General features: G+C 52.5%; 7 protein-coding genes across 7 annotated transcripts; 5 read left to right on the top strand and 2 right to left on the bottom strand.

The window, feature by feature from the left end:
• Positions 1 to 22: 22 nt before the first annotated feature.
• Positions 23 to 1,249, bottom strand: JCM6883_004043 (uncharacterized protein; the record flags this gene model as incomplete). Its single annotated transcript, XM_076634735.1, has 1 exon — positions 23 to 1,249. One exon carries the CDS (start codon positions 1,247 to 1,249, stop codon positions 23 to 25), a length of 1,227 nt encoding a protein of 408 aa, XP_076485296.1.
• A 411-nt stretch (positions 1,250 to 1,660) lies between these two features.
• On the top strand, positions 1,661 to 4,743 carry JCM6883_004044 (uncharacterized protein; the record flags this gene model as incomplete). Its single annotated transcript, XM_076634736.1, has 10 exons — positions 1,661 to 1,674; positions 1,738 to 1,942; positions 2,013 to 2,547; positions 2,616 to 2,869; positions 2,946 to 3,480; positions 3,554 to 3,747; positions 3,840 to 4,086; positions 4,148 to 4,419; positions 4,489 to 4,591; positions 4,658 to 4,743. The coding sequence occupies 10 exons, from the start codon at positions 1,661 to 1,663 to the stop codon at positions 4,741 to 4,743; spliced, it is 2,445 nt and encodes an 814-aa protein (XP_076485297.1).
• Positions 4,744 to 5,068: 325 nt separating this feature from the next.
• JCM6883_004045 (RNA dependent RNA polymerase) lies at positions 5,069 to 9,107 on the top strand (the record flags this gene model as incomplete). Its single annotated transcript, XM_076634737.1, has 8 exons — positions 5,069 to 5,183; positions 5,250 to 5,560; positions 5,636 to 6,856; positions 6,927 to 7,181; positions 7,245 to 7,950; positions 8,011 to 8,169; positions 8,245 to 8,355; positions 8,410 to 9,107. The coding sequence occupies 8 exons, from the start codon at positions 5,069 to 5,071 to the stop codon at positions 9,105 to 9,107; spliced, it is 3,576 nt and encodes a 1,191-aa protein (XP_076485298.1).
• Positions 9,108 to 9,212: 105 nt separating this feature from the next.
• On the bottom strand, positions 9,213 to 13,445 carry TOP3 (DNA topoisomerase 3; the record flags this gene model as incomplete). The annotated part of the gene is made up of 19 exons (XM_076634738.1): positions 9,213 to 9,394; positions 9,471 to 9,480; positions 9,552 to 9,646; positions 9,713 to 9,832; positions 9,890 to 10,078; positions 10,155 to 10,260; positions 10,322 to 10,569; positions 10,635 to 10,929; positions 10,996 to 11,121; positions 11,186 to 11,364; positions 11,423 to 11,614; positions 11,681 to 11,904; positions 11,964 to 12,100; positions 12,164 to 12,245; positions 12,312 to 12,552; positions 12,612 to 12,781; positions 12,844 to 13,028; positions 13,095 to 13,295; positions 13,362 to 13,445. 19 exons carry the CDS (start codon positions 13,443 to 13,445, stop codon positions 9,213 to 9,215), a joined length of 3,066 nt encoding a protein of 1,021 aa, XP_076485299.1.
• Positions 13,446 to 14,805: 1,360 nt separating this feature from the next.
• On the top strand, positions 14,806 to 18,986 carry ADE6 (phosphoribosylformylglycinamidine synthase; the record flags this gene model as incomplete). The annotated part of the gene is made up of 2 exons (XM_076634739.1): positions 14,806 to 17,680; positions 17,749 to 18,986. The coding sequence occupies 2 exons, from the start codon at positions 14,806 to 14,808 to the stop codon at positions 18,984 to 18,986; spliced, it is 4,113 nt and encodes a 1,370-aa protein (XP_076485300.1).
• Positions 18,987 to 19,209: 223 nt separating this feature from the next.
• On the top strand, positions 19,210 to 20,275 carry JCM6883_004048 (iron-sulfur cluster assembly scaffold protein; the record flags this gene model as incomplete). The annotated part of the gene is made up of 5 exons (XM_076634740.1): positions 19,210 to 19,317; positions 19,383 to 19,412; positions 19,647 to 19,716; positions 19,828 to 20,038; positions 20,131 to 20,275. 5 exons carry the CDS (start codon positions 19,210 to 19,212, stop codon positions 20,273 to 20,275), a joined length of 564 nt encoding a protein of 187 aa, XP_076485301.1.
• A 407-nt stretch (positions 20,276 to 20,682) lies between these two features.
• On the top strand, positions 20,683 to 24,634 carry CSE1 (importin-alpha export receptor; the record flags this gene model as incomplete). The annotated part of the gene is made up of 16 exons (XM_076634741.1): positions 20,683 to 20,898; positions 20,966 to 21,139; positions 21,201 to 21,280; positions 21,341 to 21,431; positions 21,500 to 21,886; positions 21,955 to 22,150; positions 22,214 to 22,323; positions 22,389 to 22,628; positions 22,698 to 22,831; positions 22,897 to 23,012; positions 23,081 to 23,237; positions 23,308 to 23,703; positions 23,770 to 23,958; positions 24,026 to 24,166; positions 24,231 to 24,483; positions 24,548 to 24,634. The coding sequence occupies 16 exons, from the start codon at positions 20,683 to 20,685 to the stop codon at positions 24,632 to 24,634; spliced, it is 2,967 nt and encodes a 988-aa protein (XP_076485302.1).
• Between the last annotated feature and the right edge of the window lie 624 nt (positions 24,635 to 25,258).

The following is a 25,258-nucleotide window of genomic DNA, read 5'->3' on the forward strand; positions in this document are numbered from 1 at the left end:
GGCGGCACGAAGCTCAAATCCATCATTCCCAATCCTCCGTCACCAACACTCTCACGTTCAAGATGACGAGATCAATCATGAAAGCGAGACTAAAGAGAGTAAGGAACCCTAGCTTGAGCAGATAGACCCAGTCAACGGTTCTCCCTCCCTTATGCTTCTGTCCACCTTTGATGAGATCTGCTAAGTCTTGACCGACCTCGACGACTGTACTTCCTCCATACGACTTCTCATTGATCTCCATCTCGCCCTGAGCTCTTCTTCGTCCCGACACTCGATGACTCGTCGAAAACCTTTCCCTCAAACTCCGTTTCTTCTCCGCTCTTCCTCCCGGTCTTGCCCCATTCGACTCTTTTTGCTCCATTTGTAGATCGACGACGGTGTGGAACGGAGGTTTAGAATCGCAGATCCCTGGTTCTTTCGACTCCCACGGACAGAGGTAGAGCCGTTTCAATCGTTCTGCTGCTGGGGTCTCGTCTGGTCGAGGTCGAGGTCGAGAGAGCGGTTGAGGATGAGAGAGGAGAGAGGACAAAGAAGGTGCGGAGGAGGAATCGATCGAGAGATTGTGGTTTTGAGCTCGGTGAAAGGGAACGACCGAAGTTCGATGAAACGGAGGGATATCGTGTAAGTGGTTGCGGAGTTTGGGTTGTACTGTTCTGGAGGATGAAGTGTCGCATGAGGAAGGAATCAAAACAGGGCGTCCGGTTTCGTTTGCGGCGAGGGATTCTTGTGAAACGCCGAGGTGAGAGAGCGAGAGGGTAGAAGCCACGAGGTAAGGTAGAGAAGGGATGTTGGTCGATTCTGCAGAAGATGTCGATAAGGAAGGGTAGATGGAGGCCGTCTTGTGCGAAGGACGAATCGATCGGGTTTCCCGTCCTCCTCCTCCTTCGGACGTTGGAGGTACCTTACGGTACACAACCGGATCCTCGATCTCACTACGTGAAGGCGAGTCATCTCGAAAGTCTGGTATCGCACGACGAGCCGAAACATGACCGTGAATTTGAGCCATGGTGACTTGCTTCAAATCGAGTTGGCCTCCTTCTTCCGAATCTTCGCTCGTTCCATCGTTCAAGCTTACGTTCACCTCCATTGATTGCGTTCGAGGGTTCGGGGCCGTTCGAGAGCGGATCCTTAGGACGCGGTGGGAGTAAGTCGGAATTCCGAAAGCAGGTGCAGACGAGGAAGATCGAATGTGAGCCGAGATGTTGTTGATGCTAAGAGCAGGAGGGGGGAGAATGACTTTCGATGACATGCTAATGAGAGGTAGACGGAGTAATGAAGTAGGGTGGCGACTAGCGCGGTGAAATGACTCGAGACGAGATTGAAAGGATTGGAATGGATGCAACTGACCAGCGGAGACGGGATTTATGGGAGGAGAAGCAGAAGCAGTACTGTCGACGGCGCTGAGTACAAGTGTCTGTGCGGCAGAACAAGGGAAGACGCGAAGAAGGGGAGAAGAAGAAGTGTGCGAAGAGAGGCACGTGCATGGGTTCCCTTTGTCCCGAATCAACGCGCGCGCGAGAGTCCAGAGGGACAAGCGCTCGGGAAGCCCAGATGTCGTAACTGGAGCGAGGCGTGAGACGACACAAGGAGGAGAAGAACATCTCGCCTCGAAAAATCCATTCGGCCCCTTCCGTTCTTCACTCAACTTCAACTATCGACAATGTCTGGCTACGGGTGAGCAGTTTCTCGTTTGCGCATATCTAAGCAGGCTAGCTAACCGCTCATTCGGCTCACCAGCAACGAGCCGCCTCGAGGACTTCCTCCTCGACCCCGAGTCGACTACAACGACAGAGACTCACACCCTTACGGCGGTCCGCGCGGAGGTGAAAGATACAGAGACAGGGATCACTACAATGACCGGGATGACTACCGGGGAGGGGGAGGAGCGAGGGGAAGGACTTGGGAAGATGAGGAAAGATACACCAAACGGGGACGCTACGAGGTCAGTCGAGATACGAGCATGAGACTCTGTATGTAGTTTGACTAACCTAAGTTTCGTGATTCTTGGCTAGGACGACTACTCGCGACCTCCCCCTCCTTCTCGAGACGATTATTATTCCGCTCCGCCTTTTCATCCTCAACAGCAACCGCCTCCACCTGCAGAGTATCAGCAACACCCTTACAGCCAGTACAGCTCGCCTACCGGCTCTCCCGCCGCGACTCCAGCTCCAGTGGGTCGAAAACCGCCAGTTCGACCTGAACCTCCCTCCGCCTCTGTCGTCCTCCTAGGCATTCCAGCCCACGTTGGAGATGCACAATTACGCTACTTCCTCGAAGATATGGGAGCTTCAGTCGACTCGACGACCGTCATTATCGATCGAACAACGGGACTTTCGAAATGTTACGGATTCGCAAAGTTCAGCTCTGTCGAACACGCTCGAGCGTTCGTCGAGCCCAACTTTCCGAGTATTCCTTGGAAAGAGCGAGGAGTGCCTGGAGAACACGATGGGTCGAGGATCAAGATCAATTACAGTCAAAAGAGCGGAGGTTGGAGAGAAGATCAAGGCGCTACTGCCCGTTTGACTGATGACCAACGTCGAACTACCGGTAAGCCCACCTTGTTCTTCAAAGCTCGATGGTGCCGGTGTACTGATCATTCTCTCACCGGCCGACAGAAGGAGGAACTTCGCAAGGCTTTCACTTCAACGACGGTACTCGAGATGTCGGCTCGACTCCATCTCAGATCCTCCTCTTGAGAGGTCTCGATACTCTTACGAACGAAGAAGAAATCGTGGCTGCACTCGCGCGCGTCGGCGGTCGAGCGAGCGGAGCAGTTTCGAGAGGTGGAGTGAAAAAGATTTACATCGTACGAGATCGAGGTTCAAAGCAGAGTTGGGGGTTTGCTTTCGTTCAGTTCTCCGATGTCAAGGTGCGTTACGTCTTCGACCGGAATCTATCCTGTTCTCGAACGTTTTCGTTGACTCGGGTTCTCTTCTCTGCGACAGCTTGCGACCGATGTCCTCGCCTCGGCGTTCAACGCGGCCCTCCATCCTTCTGGTTTCCGAATTCGTAATCGCATCCTCGCCCTCTCCTTCAAGCATGAAAACTCCTTCATCCCGATCTACGCCAAGTCCGATTGGTCTTTCAAGGGCGAAGGCGGACAACAACTCGCGTACTGGGACGACAAAGGATACGTTCAACCTTGGCTCGCGCCTGCACCGACTCAAGAAGAACTCGACAGGATTCCGAAAGGACCGAAAGCTGACGAGGATGCCAAAATCGACAAAGATATGTTGGCCTTCCTCGGAGAGCTCGAGGACGAAAGTACGGAGACGTCGAACGCGCTCATCGCTCCTGGATCGAACGCCGTCGCGGCTGCAGCTCCTCCCGCAGCACTTCCCGCTCCTGGATCGATCGCGCCCATCTCGATCAAACCTCTCTCAACTGCTTCGAAGCCTACTACAGCGGTTCCTTCTCGTCCTACGAAAGAGATTCCAGCTGCGGGTATCGTGCCCGCTGCACCTTCTGCTGCCATTGGAGGTTCGCCTTCTTCCACTCTCTCGCTTACATCTTTTCGAGCTCGACTGACATACTCGTCGTGTTGCCGTGATAGGGAAAGAGAAGAAGGGAGATCTTATCATCTCCCGTAAAGCAGCCGGAAACATCGCCAAATGGAACACGAAGCAGAAAGAATTGAAAGCCGTTCCCGACGAAGCGTCAACTTCAACTCCCGCCGCCTCCAAAGCGACCTCGACATCAACGACGGCGACTCTTTCTATCGCTACCCAAGCGCCTACTTCAGAACCAGTACTTGAACCTCTTGAGCACGCTCATTCTACCTCTCGAACAGGATCTGACTTTGCTCGTTTCACGCTGTTTCGCTCGCGGCACTCTCACAGCCTCCTACTTCGACACCGACGACTGCTCCATCGTTCGACGATCCAGAGTTTGAACATGCGGATCCAATCTCGATGATCTGCTTGCTCTGCCAACGTCAATTCAAGAAGATTGAAGAATTGAGGAAACACAACAAACTCTCGGCACTTCACAAGGCACATCTCCTTTCATGCATCTACTACGAACCGAGTACTAACGCCTTTTTCGATCCTCATTCTTCTTCGCCTCTCGCCCATTTTCGATCTGCTCGTTTCGACCTGATCTTTCTTCGACGCTTCCTCAACTCAGACCAATCTCGAGAAACCTGAAGCTGTTTCCGCTTGCGCAAATCGCAAGACTGCGGCTCGTAAGAAGCACGCTGCCGCCTCGTCTGCAGAGCCTTCGCCTTCGGCGGTTGAACAACCGAAATACGTCGATCGAGCTGCGGTTCGACGATCGACCTATAATCAATCCGATCACCCTGAACCTCCCTCGAAGCGAAAGAAGTTCGAAGCTCCTGAAGCTCCAGCTCCTCCACCGGAAGCACCGAACAAGGATGGCTTGGAGGAAACGAACGCCGGAATGAAAATGCTCGAGAAGATGGTGCGTCGCGTCTATCTATCTGATCTTCACCACCAGTGTTCTGGTGACTAATGCATGTTGTTCCGAAAGGGTTGGTCGAAAGGAGCAGGTTTGGGAGCTTCAGGAGCAGGTCGAATCGATCCTGTTCAAGCTGCGCAGTTCGCTCAAGGAGCAGGACTCGGTAGCACGAAAGGTGTGTCGCCCGAGTATCGCATCTTGTCGCGACCATCTACTTATCACTGCTCGTGAGATGACACAGGTGTCGCCGTCGGAAGTGAAGACGCCAAGAAAGGATACGCCGAGAAACTTAGAGATCGAGCGAGGGAGAGGTTGAACGAAGCATAGGTATCATGCTCTCTGTCTGCACTAGCTGTAATCTAGGATACGACTGTCATCGTTTCGCGAGTCTTTCGGAACGATTTCATTTCTTCACTTTTGTTTCTGGCGCGCCGCTAGCTCGAGAGACTTTGTTGAGGGTCTTCGAGGCGGTCACGACTTGCCTGACGCAGAGATTGCAGCGATTGTTCGGAACGCTTCTTCGCATCGCATCGTCGTTCAACTTTGGACTCTCGAGAAAACTTTCTCTTCATCACCTCCCAACATCTTCACCTCTGATCACCTGATTCGACATACAAGCCGTAAACGTGAGAGCTCTTGGGCTCTCTCGGGCATGCAGAGCAGCTGCTTCCCGAGCAGAACTGGAGGAGGGGAAGTTTTAGATCTAACTCTGTCGATTACTCCTGAACCCGTCCTCGTATTGAGCGACGGCGCTGAGGAAGTCCGCGGTAAGTCCAGCTCTCCTGAATGCTCGAGCCGCTCCTGCTTCCGGCACTGATCGCGTTGAAGAACAGATCCCGACGTCGTTCTTGTCAATTCCTCTCGACCTCGAACCAACAAGACGATGCGTAGACCAGACTTGAGGAGGGCACAGTACAGCTCGAGCTCTACGCCGCCGGCCAAGGAGGAACCTTTGAGTATTGAGGCGGTAGCGTTCGGAGGCTTCAGCTCGTCCAATTCTTTCTCGACGGAATGGGAACATCTAGCGAGCAGTAGAGATCGAGTATCGTTCGAGGAGAGCCCAGGGAGGGAGAAGAAACAGGTGATGGTGGTACAGGTTGGAAGTAATGAGGCTGGTCAGTCCAAAAAGCGAATTATAATCGAGGTAAGCTCCGAGCCCCCATATCTCGGCCCTCGCTTCTCGACCAAGCTGACGTCGAGCCATCGTCATGATGAGCAGCTCGCGAACGTCGTTCATATTCAGCAAGCGTCGGGAGGAAAGTCATTCTATTTCCACCTTCGACTCCCGCCTCGCTTCGAACTCAGCGATGGTTCCCCGAAACAACGACCTCGACAAGTACCGTCATTCGACGCCGATCACGCCAGGGTCGCACCCTACTCGTCGAAAGTCGTTCGAATCCGACTTCGGGACTCGCGTGCAGTTCCGCTTTTCAGGGAACGAGCCGAACGTCGAAGTCTCCCAAGGATAGTCAGCTCCAAGATCGTACTCGATTCGAATCGGAGGATGGGAAAAGCCACGCTCGACAAAGTCTCGAGCTGGATCAGCAAACTCGACGACATTCCGGTCGCCTTTCAAATCGAAAAGTTGCTCAGAAATGGTCTCGTCGACCCACTCAAGCTTCTCGGGCTACGAGGAAAGATTGAGGATATCTTCCACGTTCAGGGGTCCATCAATACAGAAAGGATCCTCGACCTCTTTGCCGACAGTCTCGTCAAGCTTGAAGACCTCTCGCAGGAGAAGACCGCAGTCGAAATCGTTCTTACCGACGACGAGGAAGCCGAAAAGCCCGGGAATGGTATCGAGTCAACGTCGAACGTACGCAAGAGACGTCAAGCGCTCGTTCCTCAGGACAACAGATCGGCGGCCCTCTTTCGAAACCGCAATGAAGAGGAGGAGGAGGAGGAGGACGATGACGATGACAGCGATGACGACGTGATTCTACCTCCTTCGTTTCTGCCGGCCCGATCCCGACCTTCGAATCCAAACGAGCTTTCGATTAACGAACTACAATCTCTCCTCAGTCACGCCGTCACTCGTTCTGTCGCTTTCGCTTCTCTCTATGCGAGCTGCGACCCGACCAAGCTCGTTCGTCAGGTCACGATTACTCCAACAGGATTCGTGCTCGGCGGACCATCGCTCGAATCGTCAAACTCGATTGTGAGGAGGTACGGTCGCCCCGCGCACTTTCTTCGAGTCGCAGTGAGAAACGAAGACGGCACTCTCCTCGACAAAGACGCAAGCGATATCGTTGCATCAAAATTCAAGCCTCTTTTCCAAACCGGATTTGAACTTGGCGGAAAGAAGTGGGAGTTCCTCGCATGGTCGGCTTCGGGTCTCAAAGCGGGAGCGTGTTTCTTCGTTTCTCCCTTCGAGAAAGATGGAGTGACCTACACGCCAGAGGCGATCCATCGAGATATCGGCGATTTCAAAGGAGATCCAGTGAGCTTTTCTCGGTATTCGCAAGTTCATTCCCAGCTCACAATGTCACTCGGCTTTACCGTTTTGATAGACTGCTCAAATCCCCGCGAAGTACTTTGCTCGAATCTCCCAAGCGTTCACCTCTTCTCGACCTTCCATCGACTTGCAACCTCATCAAATCACTGTCCTCCCCGATCTTGTCTCTCGCACCGGATCTCTCTTCAGCGATGGCGTCGGCACGATCTCCCCCTCTCTCGCTCGTCAAGTCGTACGCGTACTGGAGCTCGACGGCTCGGGAAAGCAGAACGCCGTGACTTGCTTCCAGATTCGCTTGGGAGGAGCAAAGGTTAGTCGAAAGTGTGCCTACGAGCTGTGAGTGTAAGCTTACAAGTCTGTGTCCTGCATTCAGGGAATGCTTCAAGTGGATCCACAACTCGAGGGCAAGAAAATCAGCCTCCGTCCGTCGCAAATCAAGTTCAAGTCTCAATCAACCTCGCTGTCGATTGCGGCGACTTTCACCGCCCAACCTGCTTTCCTCAATCGACCGCTGATCAAGCTCCTCGAGGATCTCGGCATATCGACAGAGGCTCTGATCAAGCTTCAGAAGAATGCGATGGCGAAAGTTCGCAAGGCACGAAAGAAACTGTCTTCAGCGATCCGGCTACTCGACGACTGGAATCTCTCACGCTCTTCCCGACTCTCGACGACTCTCGCCTTCCTCGATCAGGAAAAAACTACCTCGAAAGCGGCATTTCAAAACCCGTTCGTCTCTCAGCTGCTCGATGCTGTCGTCACACACGTTTCGCGCGATATCAAGTACAAAAGTAGAATACCTATCCCCGGTAGCTACAATCTCGTTGGTGTCGTCGATATCGAAAACACACTCGAAGAAGATGAAATCTACGCTCCGATTCAGCTTCCCGACGGAACGACAAAATACCTCGAAGGCACGATCGGGATCTCGAGGTCACCAACGAATCATACTGGCGATCTTCAGCTCGTCACTGCGGTAGGGGGATTACCCGAAGGTCGTGGTAATCGAATTCGAGGTCTTTCGAATTGCGTCGTGTTCTCGGCGAAAGGTGATCGTTCGCTTCCGTCAAAGCTGGCAGGAGGTTAGTTTTCCATCTCATGTTCAAGCGATTCCTATGACTGACACACTCGCTCCCCTCAAGGTGACCTCGATGGCGACCTCTACCTCCTTTTGACCCAGGAGAGCGGGTTACTTCCTAGCTTCGAGAACCTCAGCTCTCCAGCCGCCTACGACGCTGCTGAACCGACGAGACTCGATCGCGATGTAACGCTGAAAGATGGAGTTGACTTCTTCTTCGAATGTACGTATCATCAGACTCTCTACCGGCGAGCGAAAGTCAAAGCTCACGGAGATCCTCTTCAACGATTGAATGCAGATCCCTCCTCCGACATGACGGCTCTCGTTGCCACCCGTCAACTCCTCTTGGCCGACTTTTATTCAGAAGGTCTATTTCATCCTGATTGCTTAAAATTGGCGCAGCTTCACTGTGAGTCGTCTCCCTGCTGGATCGTGTTCAGGTCTTGATACTCTTGGTTCACAGCGGACTGCGTGGACTACGTCAAGAGTGGGACACCTGTTTCGCCCGATGAGATTCCCAAAATCCCATTCGAGATGAAAGAGAGAGGAGGTCGACCCGATTTCGCTTCGTTCCCCGGCGGCCAGACATACGCTTCCCCGAGAACCCTGGGCCAACTATACCGCGCTATCGATCCCGATCTCATCACTCCCCCGATTCTCGATACGTCTTCTGTCGATCCTAATCGAGCTCTCACTCAATCGTTACTCTCCCTCAAACTTCGCAACGGATCTCGACTGCCGACCAAACCTCCTCGCGAACTCGTCGACCACTTCAAGACGTACACATCTCCCTTTTGTTCCGAACTCGGAAAGCTCGCAAATTTCTCTCATCCGCCGATTCAGGAGGAGGAACTCTTCCTCCACGTTACCGTCAACCACAAGATTGACCGCTCCGCAAAGAACGTGATGTCGAATCGAGGCGAGCGAGTCGACGAGCTCTTCAGACTCGTAGGGGATCAAATAGCTGGAAAGGATGGATACCTTCGAGCGTGGTCTGCGTGGATTGCATTTGTGGAAACCGATGAAGAGCATTCACGCAGCAGGGCAGGAAGCGAACAGAAGGGAAAGTTTGGTTTGCGTTCTCTCGCCTTCCTCGCTCTCGGGGTTTTAGCAGAGCGATTGAAGAACCTAGACGAGGTAGAGGTCATCGTGATTGATTAGATTCCGGAATTCTGGTCACTTCAGGAGATTTACTGAAACCCTTGTCAATCATTTCTCGTACAACAACAGAGAGGGAACTTGGTCCGTATCTACAGAAATCCAGCTTCACTCTGAATCAGCTCTGCCTCTTCCCCTGCCACGACCTCCTCCTCGAGCTCTGCCTCTACCCGCTCCTCTTGCTCTTCCACGCGACGAGCCTCTTGCTCGACTTGCTCCTCGCCCTCGACTACCGGCAGAATACCCGGTTTGTCCAGACTCGTCCGGACAAGCATTGGAGAAGTGACCGGCTGCGTGGAAACCGAAGGAGAACGTTAGTTTGAAAAGATCGAGAAAGAAAAGAGAACGATGGAAGTTGCAACTCACGCTCTCCGCACTGAACATCGAGATTTGGGTATCAAGGTCAGCTCTCGAGTTGCTCAGGGGATGAGAGGGAAGAGAACGCACTTTGAAACACGAGTAATTGCTGCCTCCTCCCCCTCCTCCGGATCCGCCATTTCCTGATTCGGGTTGATTTGGGCAGTTCGAGCTCCAGTGACCCTCTTTTCGAGTCGTCAAAGCGAGAGTCAGTACGGAGAGGGAGACGTAGCGTAGAAAGCGTCACGCACCTTCGCCACATTTGAAACAAGCTCCTGATTGACCTCCTCCAGCGCTCCCTCGACTAGGTCCAACAGCTCCTCCTCCGCTACGAGAAGCAGAAGAGGGACAGTCTTTCGCCCAATGGCCGTCTATAAAGGAATTACCTCAGTCAGAGCTCGAATGAAACCGGGATACGGAAAACTCACCTTGACCGCAATTGAAACAGTTTCGATCAGAAGCTCCTCCTCCTGAATTGCTCGCGCCGGCAAATCCACTCGCACCTCCTCCGCCTCCACTAGTGACTTGTGGCGCTTCGTCCGCCCAGCAGAACATACCGCATTGCGAGGTTTTCGAGATCGAGGGACATTTGAAGAATGTACGACCTTGATTGGGACCTGCCACAGCGAAGAAGAGTAGAAGATGAGCTGTGTGTCAGGTGAACAGAGTCAGGGAAGCGAGGGCTCGGCTCACCCTCTTTCGAAACGGTGAGCAGTTTCGGAGTCAGGTCACAATCGCAGCGAAGTGCTCCTGAGTCGAACAAAACTTGAGCGGTTCCACCGCCATGACCACCAGAGCGCTGCCGGAAGAGCAAACGGATGAGCTCAATGCTACTTGAGAGGCGCTGAGTGGGAAATCACCTGAGCTGCTTGTTGCGGAGGTCGTCTCTTCGGTTCCGGACGAGCTGGACCTCTCACTGCTCCTCCTCCACCTCCGTTCGGCTCGTCTTGCCACTCGAAGAACTTGCAGCTTTCGTCCATAGGTTTCGAACACCCCCAGAACGAGCGGCCTTTGTTTCCGCCTTCTTTCGAAACGACGCGAGAGACGGCAGGAAGATCGCACTTGCAGTTTGGTGCCGATCCATCGTTGTCGTAGCCAGAAGGACCGTCTACAACGGAAGGACGAGAGCGTGAGAAAGAGCTCGAGTCATCGAGGAGGACAAAGAGAACTTACCATCGTCATCATTTCGTTTCCTCTTCGCGGCAGTCGTTTTCCCTCCTCTCGTGGCCCCGGCACTTGCTCCCCTCCCCTTACCGCGGGTTGGAGTAGCTGCCGTACCTCTCCCTCTTCCCCTCCCTCTCTGTCGAGCAGCCGCACCTTGAGGTGGATCCCCTGCATCCGAATCATCTTCGTCATCGCTATCGTTTCCTCTTCCTCCCCTCCTTCCTCCACCGCCGCCTCCTCCTCCTCTACCGTTTCCATTAGCTCCTGCAGCCCCAGCTTGACCTTCGACGTATTCTCGAACGGCCTGCGGAAAGTCGAAAAGCGTGAGCCGCTTCTCGCGATGGACCCAGAGAATTGTAGCAGGACTCACAGCGACGAATGCGATCATCTGTTGTCTCGTACGAACAAAGACTTCCCGGTACTCCTCGAGGGTTTGAGCGACGACTTCGGCTTTCGTTTTCGTTCCCTCGCAAATCGAAACCATGCGTTGTTCAGTCTGCAGAGAGTACGAGTGCGCAATTAGTACAACATAAAGTCGTGAGAAAAGTCAAAGGGCTCACGAGTCGACGAAGGTGAGGTTTTGTGAGAGAGTTTTCGAGACCGACTCGATCATAAGCTTTGACGAGACCGATCCCCAACGTCGACGGGAGAAGGTATTCGACCCTGCCTTCTTTCTGTTTCATGACATACTCTCGATCGATAATCTTTGCGATGTGTTCGGCGATTGTAGCGTCGGTACCTACAAAACGAAACATGAGTCTTTCGACGCGAGACGAAACTGTGACATGAGGGCTCACCGATTCCGTTCTTGTCCATGAGACTGACGAGATCAGCTTCAGTGAGTAAGTTGGGTTGAGAGGTCGTCCCTTCTTTGAGTTCGAGTTCGTCGGACTCGAATTGTTCGCCAATCTGGAAATCCGGGAGATAATTACCTGTCCATTTGTCGTAGATGTACACGTCCAGATAGTTGCGCTCTCGAACGATGAGACCTAGTACACAAAGTAACAGATGAGCGCGAGTCGACAAATTGGAACAGAAAGGCAATCTTGACGAACCTTTTGCTGAGAAATGCTCGCCAGCGATTTCGATCTCGACAGTTGTCTCACTTCCTCGAGCATTCTTCGAGCAACAGCCCAAGAATCGTCGGACTATGAGTTCATAGACGCGTTTGTCGTCTCCAGTGAGGTTGTTGACGTAGGAAGTTGGATGAATCGGAGGATGAGCTTTGTCGTTCTTTTTCCCGTTGCGAGGTCGTTCGAACCCATTCGCGTTAAGCAAGCTGTTCAACTGGAGTCAACGGTATGCTCAGAGTGAGGATGAAGGAGAAGAGCAGCTCACTTGTCGGCGAATTGACCCCAGGCTCCATCTCCCGTTTGTTTCTGAATCAGTTCGTGAAAGTTGAAATCTCGATCGAATTGATCCGTTTCCGTTCGAGGATAGCTGAGGATACCTTTCTGATATAACTGTTCTGCGATCTGAGAGAGTTGCGAGGGCTGAATTAGCGCGGCGATACAAGGACGAAGCAGTGAGGGACTCACTTCGAGGATTCGTTTGGGCGTCATTCGAAGCAATCGAGAACCAGTCTTCTGAAGCTCGACGGTTGTGAGAGGCAAAGGTTTCCTATCGAAGAGGAAGGAGGTCAGCGACATTGGATGAAGTCGAAGCGAACGGGAAGCGAGAACTCACCATTTTTGAGTCGGTTTCGTTTGCTGAGACAGTACGGTCGCCGTCGGTTGAGCTTCACACATGTCGAAGATCACTTGAGCGACTGGATGATCGTAGAGTCGTCCTCTTCTCCAGGTGAAACTCGTTGTCGAATCGTCTCGAACGATTCCAACGTGGATGTGCCAGAACGGTTCGGGAATAAAAGCTTGTACTCGTTCGTATTGATCGACGACGAAACCAAGGGTCGGGAATTGACAAGGTCCTGTGAGAATAACGATGCAAGGTCAGTTCTGCTTGCGGAAGAGGGAAAAGAAGTCATACCGTAGGAGATGAGCATATCGGCGAGGGCGTTGACTCGTTTTTGAAGTTCGAGAGATTGAGTACGAGTGAAGATTGCGCCAACTCGAAGATCCAGTTCCATCCTCGCCGCGACAGCGTTCGCTTGAGCCATGTCGAGATCGACCGGATTTCGACAGGCTTGATTGATTTGGCTACGAGACATGTTCCTGGTCAGCTTACACACGATCGATAATGGGAGAGAGGGAAAGCGTACGCGGGAATGATTGCGCTGAAACGAGCTCGTTTGACGACGATTCGAGGATTCGCTTTTCGACAAACTTCGGCGACGACAGAACCGATGAATTCTCCTTCTCGATCGCAATCCGTCCAGATCATCAAGTGAGTCGCTTTCCTCGCTTCGGTAGTCAGGTTCTGCTCGATTCCTTTGTGATCGCGATCCTGTAGATTCACGAATCGGAGTTCAGCTCACGGTGAAGACGATAATGGAATGAGATATGTACTGACCTGAGTGACGAACGTCTTGACTCGAGCATCGAAAAGGTCTACGGGGTCACAAGTTTGCCATCCTCGGTAGGCGTCGTCGAAATCGTTACTTGTCAAGTGTCCCGCGACTGCCGTGACGACGAAATTCGTGAATCCAGGTCCGTTCCCCATTCGATACGAAAAGTTGTAGTTCTTGATCCATGGTGGATGTCGAGCGTCTCGCTGTGAACGAGCGATGGGAGCAAGGTCAGCTAGAACGGCCTGGAAACTCGACTCAAGTCCGCTCACAGTTTGAAAGTTTCCGCCTGACAAGATCTGAGTTATCGATTTCGCAATCGAAGGTTTCTCTGCCACACATAGCCACTGTACCATCGTGCCCTGATCAGGCGCGCGTGGACGAGAGAGAGACAGAGAAATGTTGCTTGATCAGCCGACGCAGAGGAGGCTCTCTGCGAGTCCTACAGAGGTATAGAGACACTCACTCAGGATCTCCAGTATCTCCCGCACCCTATCAGGGCTCCTCCCGAGGCTGTCGTCTCGCTGCACAGCCCTTTGTTGAGCGAGAGAGAGAAGTGAGGTCTGAGAGTCGAGAAGAGCTGTTGGGAGTCCAGTCGCGTGCCGTGAGTGCTTTTAATAGCTCTACGGATGATTTGATAGGTCGTAAGATGCGCTGGTGGGGAGGCGAGGGAGGTGGACAATGTCAACTCATTTTCAGAATTTTGTCGCTTCTGATCGCTTTCACAAGTTCGACAGGGACTTTGTCGCCACTCTCTAGGCTGCTTCAGTGTCGCTAGAAGCTGAAGGGGCGGAGCTGAAGCTAGCGAAGAAACTTGACTATCCGCGGAGTTGGAGGTTTCGCCAGGTTTCTCTGCTGAGACTTACAGAGATACTTCCGGGAGCTTTCGGGACGCTCTCTCGACGACAATGAGCTCGAGGTAGAGTCACTTCTTCGCCGGGTTTTGCGCGCGGACTGCGACGGACAGATTTCTCCTTATCACCTCGGATTTTCTCCAGGTACGGTAGTTCGCTTTCAAACTCTGTATCACATGTCTACTCTGCAACGAGCAGACTACTTACACTGCTTTCGAGATGAGAGTCAAAGCGAAACAAACGAGTTCAAAAAGTTTTTTCTGGTTCTCCATCTCATTCGCTCAACTCGCCAGAACGCCGGGCTATCTGAATACGCTGAGCTCAACTCTCATACAGTGAGTCTCTCACCGCTCGTCGAAGGGAGTGTCAGTGGCTTTGAAGAGGGAGGAAGGAGATGAAGAAAGATGGAAGCGGGGTAACTGGAGAGCATCGAGCGAAACGGATGGCCGGAGCCCGACAAGACTGTGTCAAGCTATGGGAAGATTGATACAGGTGGTTTGCCTGAGCCTGGGACCGATTCGGAGGAGATTCGAGGTTGATCAGAAAAGCGGTGAAGAATGCAGCACAGTGGCTCAACAGCAGCTGGACAGAACACGAGAGCTTGTGTAAAAGAGTTCATGGAGCTGACTGAATCTTTCTCTGAGCAGTCAGGCTTGCTTAGACGACGAAGAATCGAAGGGACTCTCTTGACTCGCAACTAACTCTCAACTCGAGGTGAGTCTCTCCCACTGCCCAATAAACTCTTGCATACGATAGCTAACTCGCCGAAATGTAGCGCCAAGGGCTCATCCAGACGTAAGCTCGACTTGACGAGACTCCGTCTATATTTCGCTCAATTTTCGATTTTCGTTTCTTGCAGATCATGCTCGTCCTTCCCGGAGCTTCCGTCTTTCACCCTCCTCAACGAGCTGCCCTTCTCTCACGAATCCAGACCCTTAACCCCTCTATCTCCTCCGTCGACGCCGTCTTCCTTCATTTCGTCGAACCCGAAACTCCCTCTGCCGCTCAATCTCTCGCCGACTCTACCTCTTCCGAACGCAAAGTTCTTGACGCCCTACTGAAATATGGAGACGACTACGCTCTAGAGGGAACCCGCGCGAAGGTCGACTCGGCGATCAAGACAGGAAAAGCTTCAGAGGCAATTTGGGTCGTTCCTCGAGCCGGAACTATCTCTCCTTGGTCGAGTAAGGCTACCGATATCGCAAAGATGTGCACCCTAGACGGAGTCGTACGACGGATCGAACGTGGACTTATCTTCGTCGTCAAGTCCGACAAAGCCCTTCAAGTTTCCGACCTCGGAGACGTCGCTCATTTCCTTCACGACCGGATGACCCAACTCCTCCTCGACTCTGCTCCCGAACCCAAGTCCCTCTTCGAACGCGGTCAACCTGGTCCTCTCAAATCTATCGAACTTCAAGGCAAGTCGGTTGCAGACGCGAAAGAGAAACTCGTCAAGGCGAACCAAGAACTCGGACTCGCGCTCGGAGGAGAAGAACTCGATTACCTCGTTGAATCTTTCCTTGCCTCTTCCGCTTCCGGTCGAGATCCGACCGACGTTGAACTCTTCATGTTTGCTCAAGTAAACTCGGAACATTGTCGACACAAGATTTTCAACGCTGCCTGGGTCGTCGACGGTCAAGCACAAGACCTCTCCCTCTTTGCCATGATTCGCAACACCCACAAACTCACTCCCGAACACACGATCTCGGCTTACTCCGACAATGCCGCCGTCATCGATGGTTCCGTCGTACCTCGATTCGCCGCTGCCCCTTCTTCCGCTTCCTCCCTCCCTGTCTACCAAGCCTCCGAAGAACACATGCCAATCCTTATCAAAGTCGAAACTCACAACCACCCGACTGCCGTCTCTCCCTTCCCAGGAGCTGCAACTGGATCTGGAGGAGAAATCCGAGACGAGGGAGCCGTTGGTCGTGGATCTCGTCCCAAAGCTGGTCTCTCTGGATTCACCGTCTCGAACCTTCGTATCCCCGACTTCGAACAACCTTGGGAAACCGACTTCGGCAAACCCGCTCACATCGCTTCCGCTTTCGACATCATGATCGAAGGTCCTCTCGGTTCGAGCGCGTTCAACAACGAGTTTGGTCGACCTGGATTGACGGGATACTTCAGGACGTTCGCGGAGGAGATCCCCGCGTTGGATAAGGCAGGACAAAAGTCGAGTGAGATCAGGGGATACCACAAACCGATCATGATCGCAGGTGGTTACGGAAACGTTCGACCTCAATTCGCCTTGAAGGACAGGATTACTCCTGGAGCTCACCTCGTCGTACTTGGAGGACCCGGAATGTTGATCGGTCTAGGAGGAGGAGCAGCTTCATCGATGGCATCCGGTTCGAGTTCGGCCGCTCTCGATTTCGCCTCGGTCCAACGAGAGAATCCCGAAATGCAACGTCGTTGTCAACAAGTTCTCGACACCTGCGTCTCCCTCGGCGAGAAGAATCCGATTCAATCCGTTCACGATGTCGGAGCAGGAGGACTCTCGAACGCTCTTCCCGAACTCGTTCACGATGCCGATCTCGGAGGTAAATTCGAGATCCGAGATGTCCTCGTCGACGACCCTGGAATGTCGCCCATGGAGATCTGGTGTAACGAGTCGCAGGAGAGGTATGTTCTCGCCGTCGGTACCGAGAACAGGGAAGTTTTCGAAACGATTGCGAAACGGGAACGATGCCCTTACGCTATCGTCGGAGTCGCCACGGAGGAACAGAAGCTCGTCGTCACCGACCGCCTCCTCGGACAAGACGCGATCAACCTCCCCATGTCCCTCCTCTTCGGTAAACCTCCTCGCATGTCTCGAACTGCCGTCACTACTGCCCAACCTCGCGACACCTTTGACTCGTCCCTCACTTCCTACCTCCCCAAGCTCGACTCGACTCGCTCCATCCTTGATCATGCCGTCGACCGCGTCCTTCACCTTCCTTCCGTCGGATCGAAATCATTCCTCATCACCATCGGAGACCGAACGATCAGTGGTCTCGTCGCTCGCGACCAAATGGTCGGTCCTTGGCAAGTCCCCGTCGCCGATGTCGCAGTCACTCGGGCCACCTACGGATTCGACGTCGTCGCTGGAGAAGCTATGGCGATGGGAGAACGAACTCCTCTCGCTCTCCTCTCGGCTGGAGCTTCCGCTCGTATGGCCGTTGCCGAATCTCTCCTCAATCTCGCCGCTTCCGATTTCACCTCCCTCGCTCACACGAAACTCTCCGCCAACTGGATGTGCGCCGCATCCTACGGAGACGAAGGAGCGAAACTCTACGAGGCAGTTCAAGCGATCGGTATGGACCTCTGTCCCGCACTCGGCGTTTCGATCCCGGTCGGAAAAGACTCGATGTCGATGTCGATGGGCTGGAACGACGAAAAGTCCGGCGAACGAAAGACCGTAACGGCTCCCACTTCCCTCATCGTTACCGCCTTCTCTCCCGTTCGAAACGTCGACAACACTTGGACTCCCGAACTCCAAATCAGCCCCGAGAAGGAGTCTACCGTCCTCGTCTTCTTCGACCTCGCCAACGGTAAACAACGTCTTGGAGGATCCGCTCTCGCTCAAGTCTTCAAACAAATCGGTAGTGAAGCTCCCGACGTCGAAGACGCCAAGGTCCTCAAGTCTTTCCTCGAAGGATGTCAAAAGATCCGCGCGGAACAACCTCAAACTGTTCTCGCTTACCACGATCGATCAGACGGAGGTATCCTCACTACTATCTTCGAAATGTGCTTCGCTGGTCAGTCCTTCATTCCCTTTCGCGCTCTTCTCAACTCAGTACTGACATCGTTTCACGTTGTTGATCAGGACGAGTTGGAGCCGAAATCATGGTCGATTCGTTCAAGAAGGACGACGATGCGATCGCCGCTCTCTTCAACGAGGAATTGGGAGCCGTTTTCCAAGTTCGTCAATCCGACGTTGCTGCCTTCTCTCAAGTCTTCGTCCACGCCGGTTTCCCTTCGACCTCTATCATCCCCGTCGGTCGTGTCGGTACCGATCGTGAAGACCAAGCTATCAGCATCGCTTCGGGAGGATCGCTTCTTTGGTCGTCGACTCGGGCTCAACTTCAATCCCAATGGGCCGAAACTTCGTACAAGATGCAATCACTTCGTGACAGTCCTGCCGGCGCTCTCGAGGAGTACGAGAACATCTCTCGCGAGGACAACACTGGTCTCTACTACAACCTCTCTTTCGATCCCTCGGTCAACGTCGCCGATCCCTTCCTCGAACGCCTCACTTCGCTCAACGATCGTCCCAAGGTCGCGATCCTCCGAGAACAAGGAGTCAACGGTCACATCGAAATGGCGTGGGCGTTCTCGCAAGCCGGTTTCGCCTCGGTCGACGTTCACATGTCGGATCTCATCTCGGGCAAGGTTTCTCTCGACGACTTCAGGGGAGTCGCCGCGTGTGGAGGATTCTCGTACGGAGATGTCCTCGGGGCCGGAAACGGATGGGCGAAATCGATCCTCCTTCACGATCGCGCTCGAAAGGAGTTCTCGAAATTCTTCAACGACCGACAAGACACGTTCGCCCTCGCCGTCTGCAACGGATGTCAACTCTTCTCTCAACTTCGAGATCTCATCCCCGGCGCCGAGAACTGGCCGTACTTCAAACAAAACTTGTCGGGACGATTCGAAGGTCGAGTTTCTCAGGTCGAAATCGTTGATTCCCCCTCGGTTCAATCCTCCATCTTCCTCCGCAAGATGGCCGGTTCTTCCCTCCCCGTCGCTGTCGCTCACGGAGAAGGTCGCGCAACGTTCCTCCCTCCCTCGACTCCCGAATCCGCCGCCGCTTCAATCGGAGTTCGATACGTCGACCCATCAGGACGACCGACCGAACGATACCCTTACAACCCGAACGGTTCGCCAGGAGGACTCGCAGGAGTTCAGGCGCTCGGAGGACGAGTGCTCGCGCTCATGCCGCACCCGGAACGTTCGGTACACTTGTCGTCAAACTCGTGGCATCCGTCGCAGGATTCGAAGAAATGGAAGGGACGTGGTCCTTGGGCTACTCTGTTCGAGTCGGCGAGGGAATGGGTTGCGTGAGATTAGAGAAGAGAAAAAGGGAATTTCGTGTTTCGAATAGACTGTACCATCTTTTATCTTTGCAACTCCAGTGCTCTGCCTCAACTCGTATGCCCTACCGTGAGACGAGTGATCTACAGTAACCTTGAGAGCGGGAAGAAGGAGAAACCGCTTCATTGCGAGATGACAGAGTTGCGAAACTCGCGAACTCTCCTCTCTCCTCCACTCTTAACCTCGAAAAATCATGTTCTCCGCCATCCGTACTCCTACCGCCCGTATCGCCGCGACTGCACTCCGTACGCCTTCTGCGTTCCGTATCGCACTCCCTCAAGCCCGTCACTACCACGAAAAGGTGAGTTCAAACTGATCTCATCTTTCCGAGACTCGACACTGACGAGACTCGTGGCATTCTGATAGGTTATCGACCACTACGAGAAGCCCCGTAATGTAAGTATACCCTCCCGGATCGCTCGGAGTGGCGGGAAGAGTGGGATGGGTTCATCAAGAGTTCTGAATCAGATGAGATCTTTTGGAAGTGGCGCAACAAGCTAGTTGGGAGAGGACTCATAGGGCTCGGCCAGGCATCAGATAGGGAGATACTAGGACATGGTAGCATTACGAGATTCATCAGAGTGAATGCTGACTATAACTTTCGCTCGGTAATTCATCTCGTTGAAACAGGTCGGTTCTCTCGACAAGAACAACATCAACGTAGGATCTGGACTCGTTGGTGCTCCCGCTTGTGGTGATGGTAAGTTATCTCTCTCTCCATATCGCGAGTACTTGAGTCGAATCACTCATTTCACTTTTCCTACTCTCTCTCCCATCTTCTGTTCGATGCTCCTACGTTCCCTCTGAACAGTCATGAAACTCATGATCCAAGTCGACGACAACGGGATCATTTCGGACGTTAAATTCAAGACGTTCGGTTGTGGATCCGCGATCGCTTCTTCTTCGTACATGACTGAACGAGTCAAAGGTCTATCGTTGGAAGCGGCGGGAGCGATCAAGAATACCGAAATCGCGAGGGAATTGTGCCTTCCTCCCGTTAAACTACATTGTTCCATGTTGGCGTAAGTTTTCCCGCCTCTCTCTTCTCCCTCTTCCTCGTGCACTCGCTCTCGCCGCGATTCTGAACGATCTGACCTTCTCGGACTCTGTCTAGTGAGGACGCGATCAAAGCCGCGATCAACGACTACAAGAAGAAGCGCAAGAACGGACAAAAAGGAGCTGGACACATCGACGTTTCCCAATCGGCCTCGACCGGTCAAACGACCGCGACCGCTCAACCTGGGTCGGGTGCTCACTGAACCGACTCTCCTCGATTTCACTGGATTGAGTGAAGGTCGTTTGGGCTCGCAGCATTAGCTCGACTTTGTATAGTTCTCCGTTTCCTTCTTTTCTTCGTACTTGTTTCTGCTTCTCTCGCTTCTCGATACTCGATGAGTCAAAGCTATGTGAAATTACCTGATGTGACAACACCCCGATCTCGGTAGCGTGCGCCCGAGGTTGCACGAGCTACGGAAATCTGAGAGTCGATAAATTCCCCAAATTTGCCGGCGAGCCGGCAGCCCCCTGTCCATGAACACAGCTACACGAGACTCATACAAGGCCTCGAGCTAGCAGTGGAAGAAAAAGACGAAAAATATCGACGAAAAAGTTGAACGACTCGCGGCATTGCTCTCCTCTCACCTGCTACCACTCGACTCTACTCGACATGGCTGACACACAGCAACTAGTCAACATCCTCGGGTCCACCTTGTCACCCGACCCTACCACCCGTCGAACAGCAGAACGCGAGCTCACTCAACTGCAGTCTCAACCCGCTTTCGCTCCTTTGATCCTCCAACTCGCGCAGGATGCGAATACACCAAAAGCGTACAGACAAGCTGCAGTAGTCAATTTCAAAGGTTGGATTCGTGCCAACTATGGTGTGAGTGTCTCTCCCAAAGTTTCATTCTCCGATCTCAACTAACTCTCGCTGTGAGGCTGCAATCTAGATCGAGGAAGCACCTACACCCTTGACTCAAGCTACTGCGGATCAGTTGAAACAATCTGTAGTACCCATCATGATCTCCCTTTCGTCTGAACCGGCGCTACAAGTTCAAGTCGGTGAAGCGATCGCAATCATGGCTGAAGCAGATTTCCCTGACAACTGGCAAGGTTTGATTGATGTGAGTGCATTCCCATGTGAGACGAGCTTGAATCGAGCTGACGCAGGAGTGGATTTCGTAGCAACTTGTTCAATCACTTTCTCCTACCGATTTCGTCGTCAACAATGCAGTTCTTCAGACTGCTCACTCCATCTTCAGAAGGTGAGCTACTCAATGTCGTCGAGATCTGAGGAACTTCAAAGACTGATGCGAGTTGAATAGATGGCGATCCGAATTCCGAACGGACGACCTTTTCCTCGAGATCAAGTTCGTTCTCGAACGATTCTGTGCTCCTTTCCTCTCCCTTTTCCAAGTGAGCTTTCATCCTCCTCCTCGTGGTGCCAATCACCCAAGTCCTCACAATCTCTCAATTGTTCGCAGCAAACCGATTCAATTCTCTCTACTTCCGGTTTAACTCCCGACCAACACGCTCTCGTCCTGAAAACGCTTCTCTACCTCCTTCAAATCTACCACGACTTGAACTCCCAAGATTTGCCCGAATTCTTCGAAGACCGCCTAGGAGAATTCATGCCCCTTTTACTCAAATATCTCGATTACTCGACTCCTTTCCCGACTCCCGCGGAGGAGGACGACGAGGAGGAGGAACAAGGCGATTTGGAGAGCGCGAAGGCAGAGATCTGTGAGATTGCTCAGTTGTATAGTTTGAGGTATTTGGATGCGTTTGGTGAGGGAGGTTATTTGGGTCCTTTTGTTGAAAAGACTTGGGGATTACTTACGAAACTTGGGTCGGGAGTCAAATACGATGGTGTGAGTACCCTTCCTACACCGTTCAGTTGTTATTCGTAGCTAACTGAAAGTGGTTTGGTCAATCACAGCTCGTTTCGAAAGCGACTTCTTTCCTCGGTACGGTTGTTCGAATGCCCTCTCAACGATCACTCTTCGAAGCTCAATCGACTCTCGAGGCGTTCTGCGAGAAGATTGTCTTACCGAATATGACTCTGCGTACTTTCGAGGAGGAATTGTTCGAGGATGATCCCGCTGAATACGTGAGGAGGGATTTGGAGAGTGCCAGTCAGTGAATCTCTACTCTCTCGCCTCAAGCAAAAGTTCCCTGACCTTCTTTCGTAATGACAGACTCGGAGACGAGACGACAAGCCGCTTCAGATTTCACAAAGGCTTTGATGGAACAATTCGAAGCCCAAGTCACCCAAATCGTTACTCAATACATCTCGGTCTACCTACAGGTGAGTCGTCGCAATCGCCTCGTTCACTTTCGAGCGTGTTGCTGAACGACTCTCGTATTGTGCAGCAATACGCTTCGAACCCTCAAACCAACTGGAAATCGAAAGATACTGCGATTTTCCTCCTCACCTCAATCGCCTCTCGAGGTTCTACCCTCCAACAAGGTGTCACCTCGACGAATGCCCTCGTAGATGTCATCAAGTTCTTCTCGGAACATATCTTGGCCGATTTACAAGCTCCTGCTGGAAGCGTTCATCCGATCATTCAGGCGGACGCGATCAAATTCTTGTATACTTTCCGAAACCAAGTGAGTTTCCATTCTGCTTGGCGTTGTAGAAGAGTTGGAAACTGACTCGGCTTGAGTGAGCGTTGATAGCTTACGAAGGAACAACTTCTTTCGGTTCTCCCTCTCTTGATTCCTCATCTTCAAAATCCCGCTTTCGTTATTCATACCTACGCCGCTCTCACGATCGAACGTATCCTTTACATCAAACAAGAGGGTGCTTTCCTGTGAGTCTCTCAATCGATCTCTCTGACAGAGATCGTGAAACTGATTCGTTCTCTCTCTCGTGCAGTTTCGGTCAAGCCGACATTCGCGATCACGCAGAGGGTATCCTCAACGCTCTCTTCAAGATCATTGAGAGTGGAACTTCTCCTCAACAGATCGCCGCAAACGATAACCTAATGAAGTGTTCGCTCAAATCGCTCCCTCTTCTCTCAGCCTCGGACCAAGACTGACGATACTTGCGCGCGAAACAGCCGCTATGCGAGTCATTATCACTGCTCGACAATCTCTTCTTCCTTCGTACGGCACCGTGCTTCAACACCTCGTTGGCATTCTCGGCGAGATCAGTAAGAACCCTTCGAACCCGAAATTCAACCATTTCACTTTCGAGAGTATCTCTGCTCTCGTTCGGTAAGCTACATCGACTCTTCTGCTCGTACTGAAGGTCTTCGAGCTGACCTCTTGTGCACGAGGATCTTAGATTCGTTACGGCCGGAAACCCTTCGACCTTGTCTACCTTCGAAAACGCTCTTTTCCCTCCCTTCCACATTATCCTCCAACAAGACATTTCCGAATTCACTCCCTTCGTATTCCAAATCCTGTCCCAACTACTCGAAACCCACCCTCCGTCCGACATGCCCGAATCGTACAAAGTTCTCCTCCCTCCTCTCCTCACTCCGACTCTGTGGGAATCTCGAGGAAACATCCCTGCCCTCGTGAGATTGCTACGTGCGTTCTTGTCGAGAGGGGCGAATCAGATCGTTGCGGCGAATCAGGTGACTCCGATGCTTGGAATCTTCCAACATTTGATTCAATCAAAGGCGAACGATCAATACGGGTTCGAACTACTCGAAGCTCTACTCGAATGCGTTCCTCTGTATGTCACTCTTTCTAGTCTCTATCGACACAGAATCGTGGCATTGACAGCTCGTCGATTGATCAGCGCAAACCTCTCTCAATACCTTTCGACTCCGATCTTCGTCCTCCTTCTAACCCGGCTGCAAGGTTCCAAGACTGACAAGTTCTCTCAAGGTCTTTTGAAGTTCATCTGTTTCGCCGCTGCGATTCAGAAGGAAGGACTCGACGCGGATGGCGCGATCGGAATGTTAGATGGAGTTCAACCTCAACCTGGGTAAGCTTGCACCTCTCTTCCTCATGCACGAGTCACTGGTGCTTATCGCGTGTGTGCGGTATAACAGACTCTTCGCCCAAGTTTTGCCCGTTCTTTTGCCTGAAGCTCAAAAAGTTCCGACGAAAGATCGAAAACTCGTAGTCGTCGGCTTGACGAACCTCCTCACTCGTAGTTCGAAAATGCTCAACGAACCTCATGTTCGAGTCTGGTACGTCGTTACGCTTCAATCTCTTGCCGAGTGCATCAGGTTGAGATCCATAATCGTCGTACAGGTCAGCAACGATGGAATCCCTGCTCAAACTCCTCATTCTCCCTCTCGCCATCTCCAAGACGACCTCCGCAGCAGACGACGAAGTCGAAATCACCGATCTCGATGAAGCCGCCGCTGGATTAGGATACCAAGCGTCTTTCTCGAAATTGGGGGCGAGTGAGAAACCGAAAGAAGATCCGGTTGCGTGGTGTAAAGACCCGAAGGAATGGTTAGCGAAGGGATTGCAGGCTGTTTCGGCTAGTCAACCCGGAAAGGTGAGTAGTCGGAAGTCTTCGAGCGAGAAACTCAAAACTGACTCTTTCTCGTTTGCTACTTTAGCTTCCGGCGCTCATGCAAGCTGTCAACCCTCAATTCTCTACTCCGTTCACTCAATACCTCACTTCGAACGGTATCGATCTTGCATGAGCTCGAAAAAGAAAACTGGGAGATTCTATAGTATCAATGATCTTTCTTTTACCATCGCTGTTGAATTTCGTTTCCTCGTCTGGCTGCATCTGTAACGATTCGTTCTTCGCATTTGCGCCCTCTCTTCTGGTCTCGACCGTGTTTGTGTTAGTGTTTTCGTGCGGATGAGAAAGGCGAATCGGCGGAATATGAAACGTCGCGCTGTAGACATTGTCGGCGGGATTCTATATGGCGCCGAACGACGTATACAGAATCGCACTGGATACGAGAGTGGTTGGCTCGATGTCAGCTGGACGAGAGAGTGACTTCGTCAAGGTCACAGCGGAATCGAGCAGAGTGTGAGTCGGGCGAAAGAGTGACAAACGAAAGGGTCCGAGTTGGTTCTCAACTGATTGCATTCTCACGACTCTTGAACATCGTAAAGCGACTTGGAACAGTGGCAGCTCGAGGGCGAGTAGCACTCGACGAGAGAGTGACTTGATCGAGGTCAGATTGATTCCGACCCAGTTTTCTGTTTCACTTCCGAGTGCGAGATCTCGACTCTCTTCGACGAGAATGATCGAGTGACTCTTTACCCGGCTCGTTCGAGGTCAGGGCGAGCTCGAGGCGATTGAGAGACAGTCT

This window comes from Sporobolomyces salmoneus (genome assembly GCF_050403485.1).
Source record: "Sporobolomyces salmoneus JCM6883 DNA, S_salmoneus_JCM6883_v1_ctg69, whole genome shotgun sequence".
Taxonomy (NCBI): domain Eukaryota; kingdom Fungi; phylum Basidiomycota; class Microbotryomycetes; order Sporidiobolales; family Sporidiobolaceae; genus Sporobolomyces; species Sporobolomyces salmoneus.